Source organism: Magnolia sinica, chromosome 6 (assembly GCF_029962835.1).
Source record: "Magnolia sinica isolate HGM2019 chromosome 6, MsV1, whole genome shotgun sequence".
Classification (NCBI taxonomy): domain Eukaryota; kingdom Viridiplantae; phylum Streptophyta; class Magnoliopsida; order Magnoliales; family Magnoliaceae; genus Magnolia; species Magnolia sinica.
In genome coordinates, this window is record NC_080578.1 from 15,572,008 (window position 1) to 15,581,728 (window position 9,721).

General features: G+C 43.7%; 1 protein-coding gene across 1 annotated transcript; it reads left to right on the plus strand.

The window, feature by feature from the left end:
* The first annotated feature begins 358 nt into the window (after positions 1-358).
* On the plus strand, positions 359-4,565 carry LOC131248371 (transketolase, chloroplastic). The gene is made up of 7 exons (XM_058248638.1): positions 359-1,127; positions 1,743-1,833; positions 1,949-2,054; positions 2,173-2,455; positions 2,546-2,694; positions 3,073-3,226; positions 3,353-4,565. Exons 1-7 carry the CDS (start codon positions 639-641, stop codon positions 4,307-4,309), a joined length of 2,229 nt encoding a protein of 742 aa, XP_058104621.1. The 5' UTR covers positions 359-638; the 3' UTR covers positions 4,310-4,565.
* Positions 4,566-9,721: the final 5,156 nt, after the last annotated feature.

Here is a 9,721-nt window from a genome sequence, read left to right on the forward strand (position 1 = left end):
TTGACTACCGTAATAATCATACCTTTCAGGTGATCCTAGCCGCTATTGGAGGAATCCCGCAAATCCTAAATAGGCAGCTAGGTAATCAACGGTTGGCACTCCACATGAGAAAACCCTCTAGTGAACGGACACAATTATCTCACAAGTGTGATATTTACCACATTTAGTATCCACGGTAGGGCCTACTACATGAACAATCCAGATCTAGCGCACGTGCCCCACGTGAAAGGATATTTGTGTACTCAGATGTTAGAGCATTTAGGAACGGAGTGCTTGGATACTTTCTCTCAGGGATGGTAGAGCAGCCGAAAAATGGAAACGGAAGGCTGTCATTTTCCTACCCTTACACAACGGTCAAGATCCATCCTTTCCTGATCAACGGCCAGATCACACTCTCACCTCGTGCGTACCGGAAAAGAAAAGATCTATTGGCTGATTAGCTCTGATGTCTCGTCGTCTTCTTTTCCTGACTCTCGTCACCACCACCTAACAAAAACCTCTCCTCAAACACGAAAGGGGGAGAAATCCACAGACAGACAGGCGAAGAGAAGAAGAGAAAAATCGTCTCTCTTCATCCCTCACTAGCACCCCCTTAACGTACGCACCGCTCCCTTATCGTACGCACCCCGCTTCCAGCAATGGCCGCCTCCTCCTCTCTGACCGTCTCCCAGGCCCTGGTGGGCCGCACCATGCCCCACCACGGCTCGTCTAACCATCCCGACCGTGTAGCACTGCCTGGCTTTAGCCTCAGCAACTTCTCCGGTCGCAGCCTCAAATCGTCCGCCTGCATGGCCCGCAAACCCCAGCCGGGCCCCCGATCGTCTTCGAGGGCTCCGGTCCGTGCCGCAGCTGTGGAGACGCTGCCAAATACGGAAACTTCTCTGGTGGAGAAGTCGGTCAACACGATCCGGTTCCTGGCCATCGATGCCGTCGAGAAGGCCAATTCCGGTCACCCGGGATTGCCGATGGGATGCGCGCCGCTGGGCCACATACTGTATGATGAGGTGATGAGATACAACCCTAAGAACCCGTACTGGTTCAACCGGGACCGGTTTGTGCTGTCGGCCGGGCACGGGTGCATGCTCCATTACGCCTTGCTGCACCTCGCTGGATACGACAGTGTGAAGGTAGATTGGATTTGATTTTCGATTGGTTTGGTTGATTAGATCTGTTTTGTTTCTGGGTCTTGCTTTGTTTCTCTTCTGTGTTGTTTTTGCTTCTTTGGGGAATTTTAACATATGCCTGGTGTGTGGTTGGGAGTTTTGGTCTTTGAGGATGCATCTGGATTAGATTTCTGGTGGGGACGTTTGGATCTGCTTTTGAATTTTGAATTTTTGCTATATTGGGCACTGAATGTAGAAGTTTGTTCTTCTGCTTTGATTTTTGCTTCTTTGTAGAATTTAACATGCGCTTGACGTTTGGTGGGTTTGTTGGAGTTTCAGCATGCTCATCTATGGATTTCTTTTGGGGTTTTGGATCTGGTTTTGAATTATTATTTTTTTTCCTTCTGGTTTTGCTATTTGGGTATTGAACATTGAATCCACATGGTTTGAAGAAGTGGATCTGGGCTTGTGAAATTTGCATTTTGGCTACATGCAGATCTTCTTGTCCTATTTCTATATATTGATATTCTAATTAATTTGATAAATTCTGTTTCGGTCTTGAATTTCAAGGGGGAAAAAAGATTTAGTTTAATTTATCTTTGTTCCTGAAATCATCCACATCTGAAATCTGTCTTCTAGGAAGAAGATTTGAAGTCTTTCCGCCAGTGGGGAAGCAAAACTCCTGGTCATCCAGAGAATTTTGAGACACCCGGAATTGAAGTCACAACTGGTTTGCTTCTACCTCCTGAACTGACCAATGCTGTTAGCATTGAGAGTTTTATTCAGAGCAATATATCAAAACCTTGAGATTTCTTAAAATTTTCCTCATTTGTTTTCTGGCACAGGTCCTCTTGGTCAGGGTATTGCGAATGCCGTCGGATTGGCACTTGCGGAAAAGCACTTGGCTGCTCGCTACAATAAACCTGACTGCGAGATTGTTGACCATTACACGTAAAGACCCCTTAATCTCATGCTTCTTGTAGCTGCTGTTTTGTTTCTAATTCATGTATCCAGATCTAAGTCATTTGATTTTTTATTTTTTTATTTGTTGGCTTTTGTATTTCATTAGATATGCTATTCTTGGGGATGGTTGTCAAATGGAGGGCATTTCAAATGAAGCTTGTTCCCTTGCTGGGCATTGGGGCCTTGGGAAGCTCATTGCATTTTACGATGACAACCATATCTCCATTGATGGTGACACCGAGATTGCATTCACGGAGAGCGTTGACACCCGTTTTGAGGGTCTCGGATGGCATGTTATCTGGGTGAAGAATGGAAATACTGGCTATGATGAGATCCGCACGGCGATTGAGGAAGCAAAGTCTGTCAAGGACAAACCCACTTTGATCAAGGTCCGTTATAAGACGTAATTTAAAGAAACCTTCAGTCTGGCTAGTTTTAAATATGCAAGAAGTTTTTTAAAGATTTGTTTCCCATTACAGGTAACTACCACCATTGGTTATGGCTCACCCAACAAGGCAAACTCATACAGTGTACATGGAAGCGCATTGGGTGCTAAGGAAGTGGATGCAACAAGGCAGAACCTTGGGTGGCCGTATGAGCCTTTCCATGTGCCCGAGGATGTGAAAAGGTATTTTAATTTTAGAAGGCTTCCTTTGTGATGCAGGACAAGTAAGCAGTTTCTCTAAAAGCTCGATCTGATAGAGCATGACGAATTAATCCCTTTATCTTATAGCCCAGGCCCTACATCCCATGGATTAGGAACTCGGCTGAACCTCCCTTATGGGCCCCACATCAGATGGGTACCACCTCAGATGAGCCACTTGCCTCACACGAGCCACCCACCTCACACGGGCCGCCCACCCTGAGTGTGCCCCTGCATCCCACAGGCCACCTCACTTGAGCCCGGTGTAAAAATGCCCCTGCATTACTTTGCCTTGCAAATTTAGTTGATTTTTTTTTTTTTTTCCCCACCACTATTAGTGAGTGCATTGGGTTCTTGTTCCAGTCACTGGAGTCGTCATGTCCCTGATGGTGCTTCTCTTGAAGCTGAATGGAATGCTAAGTTCGCAGAGTATGAGAAGAAGTATAAAGAGGATGCAGCGGAGCTGAAGTCGATCATTACTGGTGAATTGCCTGCTGGGTGGGAGAAGGCTCTTCCGGTGAGTAGTTTCGCTCGATTTCTCTTTATCATAATTTTTCATGTCTAGGTTATATCAGATAATGGAGACAGTATTATGAATTTATCGTCATTCACGTCACCTTTGTCATCACTTGCTTGTTACCAGACATACACTACCGAGAGCCTCGCTGATGCTACCAGAAATCTGTCTCAACAGTGCCTGAATGCACTGGCAAAAGTACTCCCTGGACTTCTTGGTGGGAGCGCAGATCTTGCCTCCTCTAACATGACATTGCTGAAAATGTTCGGCAACTTCCAAAAGGACACGCCACAAGAGCGTAATGTCCGCTTTGGTGTTAGGGAGCATGGCATGGGTGCCATATGCAATGGAATTGCCCTCCATACCCCTGGCCTTCTCCCCTACTGTGCAACTTTCTTCGTCTTCACCGACTACATGAGAGCTGCCATGAGGATCTCTGCCTTGTCCGAAGCTGGAGTTATCTATGTGATGACCCATGATTCAATTGGGCTTGGAGAGGATGGCCCAACCCATCAGCCAATTGAGCATTTGGCAAGTTTCCGAGCAATGCCCAATATTCTGATGCTCCGCCCGGCCGATGGGACCGAGACAGCCGGTGCTTACAAGATCGCTGTTCTTAACAGGAAGAGACCCTCAGTCCTCGCCCTCTCCCGTCAGAAGCTTCCTCAGCTTCCTGGAACATCCATTGAAGGAGTTGAGAAAGGAGGGTACACTGTGTCTGATAATTCCTCGGGCGCTACACCAGAGCTCATCCTGATTGGGACAGGCTCTGAATTGGAGATTGCTGCAAAAGCTGCAGATGAACTCAGGAAAGAAGGGAAGAAGGTCCGGGTCGTCTCCCTTGTTTGTTGGGAGCTGTTCGACGAGCAGTCAGAAGCCTACAAGGAAAGTGTCCTGCCACCTGGTACTGCTAGAATTAGCATCGAAGCAGGATCCACGTTCGGTTGGGAGAAGATTGTTGGAAGCAAGGGCAAGGCGATTGGGATAGACGGGTTTGGGGCGAGTGCTCCAGCAGGGAAGATATACAAGGAGTTTGGTCTATCAGTAGAGAATGTGGTTGCATCAGCCAAAGCACTGATATAGGCTAATACCCTTTCCACGTTAGAAGATATTCTGCATTTGGGTATTGAGTTTTGCTCTCCAAAGTTTGAAAATACAGTGGAGAAGAGGCCAGTTTTTAGAGTTTTTTGAGCCTTGTGTCCTCTGGATTAAAATAAAGCTTTCTTCTCCTTCTCTCGTTTGTTTCTTATATTGCATGGAGCTGAGTCTCCAAAGCTTCTTGTTTGACTTTCTGAAAGAGTTAGATATGATGAATTCATGAACATTTAGTTTCTTCTTCCATCCCTGAATTTGGCTGTGTTTTTTATGGAGAATTGTTGGGCAGGATTTGAATCTTATGTTCCTGTTTTCAGTGCTTTGAAAATGCATGAATCTGGTTTTAATATGGCGAAAGAGAGATCTTTTATAACAGTATGCAAGATACCCAACAGCTGACTTTGAACACCCATGTCTCTCGTGGGGTACTGTTTATTTATACATAATAAATGTCAAATTCATCATCATCGTCATCATCATATAAGCCTTATTCTAACTAATTGGAGTGGGCTATTCTCCATTCCACTCCATCAAGGACCCTGCCCCATCGGTTACATGGCAAATTAGGAAAATTTGGCAGCTAAAATAGTTGAAAGTTTGAAGATGCTGCAGTGTTCTTGGAAGTGGCAGTTCCGTCTTTTGATTTGAAGGAGCTCTTTCAAATCAGAGTCTCTGAGTTTTTGTTTTCTTCTTCATTTGGAATTATTTCTATAGTAAGGATATAGCGGGAAGGCTATTTTAAGTAAAAATATGGATTGGGTGGTGGATTCAAGCCATGCAATGAGGCTATGATTATGTTGATCCTGAGTGGGGCCCACTCCATATCAGTCCATGTCAAGGAAAGTGCCCTGACTTCTCTAATAATTTGAAATAGAAGGAATATGCCTGCATATACCCAACACATGAACTTGCAATCCTAGTAAAGTATAATAGACACATCTCGTTCGCTACCCGAATCTATGCATGGAGTTTTCGGGGACTTTTGAAAGTCCTATTTACTCATGACGTGGACCATTATCCACCGCACAGATATCTCCATGGACCATATCAATCATGGGCCCATTTTAGACAAGACACGCATACAAGAAAGCCAGTGTAACAGCAGGTATTTTGCTTAGTACGCTTCCACAAGCTATCATGAATGGAGGGGGCACACCACAATTTATTCTTAACTAAGGGTAGTGCACGTGTTATGCATGTGGAGAAATATGAGCACGAGCGGGATCTTGCAATCCTTGTGATGACCGGACGACGTCCACCGTCCATCCATCAGTTATTCTGGATCATGATAGGATTTGATCCCGAAAATGATGCAGATCTAAAACTCTTTAAGTGGCTCTCACCGTATAGAACGCCCACCGTTGAACCTTCATGGGGCCACAATGATTTTCATCTGGGGTTTTCCACTATCCACACTGCTTGGATGGTGTGCCAAGACGGCCTTTTAAAAAAAGGATACTCTGAGATCGAAATATTTCTAACGCATTTATTTCACCAAGATTTAGATGGACGGTCCTGTTAGGGGCCCTGTGGGGTCCATTGTGATGGATATATTTTATCCACACCGTCCATCTATTTTGAAAGATCATTTTAGAGCATGAGCCTAAAAAGGAGATAGATCAAAGGCTCAAGTGGACCACACCACAGGAAGCAGTGGAGATTGAACTCCTGTCGTTGAAAGCTTCCTATGGCCCACGGTGATGTTTATTTGCCATCCAACCTGAAAACATATATATCAGCTTGATCCGAAACTTATGTGGTCCCCTAGAAGTTTTCAAGGGTAGGCTTTCAATCCCCACTGCTTCCTGTGGTGTGGTCCACTTCAGCCTCCGATCTGATCTGACTCCATTCGGACATGCCCTATGATCTGTTAAAATAGATGGACGGAGTGGATAAAAGATATACATCAAGGTGGGCCCCACAGCCCCTGATAGGTGCGTCCGTCTCCAGCTAGGTCCTGGTGGGGAGTAGTACGCAATCCGCATCCCAAATAGGCCTGAGCTCTATTTTGACTGGGCTGGGTCAGATCTCAGCAGGTCCATGGCTCATGGGCCGGCATGGCCCATTTCTATAAATCCTACCTACCACGTATCTTCAAATAAAAGGACGACCTACCTCGTTGGCTGAGGTTGCAGGTACCGTGGGGCCCACCGTGATATATGCATTCAGTATCCATTCCACTATTCATTTTGTTAGATCATAAGAAGATCCAAGTCTCATGGGGACCATAACATAGGAAACAATGGTGATAGACTATTAATGGGCCTAAAAAGTTTTGAATCCTGCTGATATTTGTGTTTTTTTTTAGCCAAACTTCCTAAAATGGTTAAAGAATATCTGAAAACTCCGGACAGGAAGTTTCTTGTTGAAGGACAGACTCATCAGAGCAGGAAGTCTTGCTGAGAACGAGATTCAGCCACTGGTCTCACAAATAATAAATGGCCTTTCATCCAGGTTGATGTGACCTTATCAATGGATTGGATGGCAGATAAACATTACAGTGGGCCTTTAAGGTGTTTTTAATGAAAGCGATTTCAATCACCACTGTTTTCCTATTATATGGCCATCGTATTTATTTTTGGAGCCATGCTTTTCATTACCTTGCACAGATTGCCACTCCTCGTGAAGGTGGAGACTTTAGCTAAACTCAGTACAAATTGTCACTCCTCGTGAAGGTGGGGACCTTATCTAAACCCAGTACATATTGTTACTCCCAGGGAAGCGGATTGCATGCTGAGTAAGTCGGTGTGCTATAACTCTGTCGAGCCCAGTGTGATATATGTCTTAACTATGCCATCCATCCATTTTACCAGCTAATTTCATGGCATCAACCCAGACTGGAAGCATGTCCAAAGCTCAAGATGACCACACCACAGGAAACCGTGCAGGATTGTTATTTTTAAATTACTTTTTATTAAAAGAAAAAAAGAAAAAGAAAAAAAGAAAAAAGAAGTTTATTTGTCATTAAATCCCAAATTGATAATTTTCAGGATCAGTCAGAGTAAAGTAGCGTTGAGAATAAACAATTAGAGCTCAAAGCTAAGACTCTTGGGCGTCATTTAGACAATGTTGTACATGTTCTCAATCAATGCATGAATGAAGGCATATATTGGAAAGATAAAAGATGTCAGCTCAAATATATCATACTACGAGTATGTAATGTTCTGAATTTTCATTATTTTAGACTTTAAAAAATTTATTATTATTATTTTTTTGGTTATATGACTAGCTTATATTGTCATTTACTGACCCTTGACGCTCGAAGTGAGCCTATACGCGTGTAACACCTGTAAAAAACTGCGCAAATTCGATTAATCAACTGTAGGAAGCAAACGAATCTGCCCGATCACTTAAGCATCGAGTTTAGCTTCAGAATTTATTCATATAGGGTCCAAATATAGTCGACATATCATTGACTAATTGAGACAATCGTAACTATATAAAGACCTACCTAAACCTGAGACAACTAGGGGTCGAATCTTAATTAACAAACCAAATCAACACAATTATTCATTTAACCTATGAACCAATGGTTTATAGTGATTATGACCGAATCGTCATTTTCGTTAATTGCGAATAGGCTATACTATGGATTTAGCTAATCCAGACTTAAACCATTGCACACAAGAAATCTTCCTACCCGTTTCATTTTAGAGATACCTCAATTATCCGAATAAGCATCGCTCATTAGTGGGCCACTAAAGCCATGGCTATAGAAAGACGTTCGTCTTAGTAGGTTTGACGTCCATCACGAGTGGCGAATCAAAAAAGATTCCAAAACTGTTTAACTTAGGCCAGAGGCCGAGTGCTTGAAATACGCGAATGTCTTAAGTTGAAACCTGAAACTTAAGTGAAATAGACCTTCCGTTCTTTCGTAAAGTCGTGACTTTCTGACCGTTAGATCGCAACCAAACTCGAAGTGCGAATTAAATATATATTTTTTCTCATATCCGTATAGTCGCAGCCTCGATCAATCACCAATGATCGTCAATCATATACCATGGCTAATTGAAGTGTCTGATGGTGGCCCGATTGTGATGAAACATAGATCCTGAGGGGCACCTACCACATAGTGTAGGTAAACCAGTGGGTCCCCGGAAGGCCTTGTAAGTTGAAAATAACTTTTCCCAAGGCAATGTTATTGAAGAAATATTTACCGGGGCTATTTGTGCAAAATCTGACATTATAAATAGCCCCATAATTTGAACCCTCTCACTCTCATATGAATTTTTTAGTTGTAACGAGAGAGAGAGAGAGAGAGAGAGAGAGAGAGAGAGAGAGAGTGTAGGAGAGGGTGATTGGAGGATTTACCCTACTCTTGTTTGTCGGCAACATAGCCACACCACACCGCACCGCCGGAATTGCCCCGGTGACAAGTAGAGGTAACTGTTGAGTCTTTCCTTGAGATTTGGGCCTTGAAGGCCGATTGTATGTACCCTTACGAGCTAATAGTGTTGGTGCAGGGCACCGGTAAGCTGACCTACGGAACCCTAGCCCTAGGAGCAAGTCTAAATTCAACATGCTAATCCAAGGTGTGGACCATTACTCTTAGATTGTTGTTTATCGAACCCCGTGTCATGAGTAATGATTTGTGTCATGAATGAATGAATTCATACTAACCAGTGCATACTCATATGGCTCGTTTACGTTTCCATGAATTACTATCCATGTATAATGAAGCCTGTATGTTTGATTGGTTGTTAGAACAAGTTGAAATTGCTAATTTATTGCTCATGCTTCTTATTACTCACCTACCTATGCACTCAATTTTCCTTACCTCATGTAAATTACGATGTTAGTCGTAACGCGCCTGCATGTTCGATGAAATGCCCAATGGAGTATAATTTCCTGATTTATTGCTTGTATCCTTTCCTGTAACTGCGTAGTTAATATATTAGTGTTATTGCTCGACTGAAACTATTTGGGTAGTTGGGTTGGTTGGTAAACCGCAGACTCACAGGGGAGGCCCTAACTAGGTCGGCCGCCCCGACTAGTCTAATTAACCCAGGCCGAATGCGGACAACTGATAGTTGTCAAACTATACGAAATGCTTGCACTTAATGCTGATTACGTCGAGGTTCATCCGGGTCAACCAAACTATCCTAATAGCCGACCAACCATGTATGTCCACTATGTATGATCACACCTGCTTGAATTTGGAGCACCTCATACCTTAGAGAAGCCTACTAATAATCATTAGTGATACAATCCCCAAGTCTTGGGAGCTGGGTATGGTGGTATGGGATACTGTGTCCGTGCTATCAGCCTATGCTTGGGTGACAAGCCTCCCCTTAGTGACCGTGAGCAACTCTATTCGTAAATTTTACCTATCGTATGAGTTTAGCTAGGAATAATGAACCCAAGCGGATCATGGATCGCAAGCTCAAAGCTACTATAGAC

Excerpts from the sequence above, each read along its gene's own strand:
- LOC131248371 (XM_058248638.1), top strand. The coding sequence starts at position 639 with ATGGCCGCCTCCTCCTCTCTGACCGTCTCCCAGGCCCTGGTGGGCCGC. Across the intron at positions 1,834-1,948 it reads CGGAATTGAAGTCACAACTG|GTCCTCTTGGTCAGGGTATT; the intron begins GTTTGCTTCTAC and ends TTTCTGGCACAG. Across the intron at positions 2,055-2,172 it reads GAGATTGTTGACCATTACAC|ATATGCTATTCTTGGGGATG; the intron begins GTAAAGACCCCT and ends GTATTTCATTAG.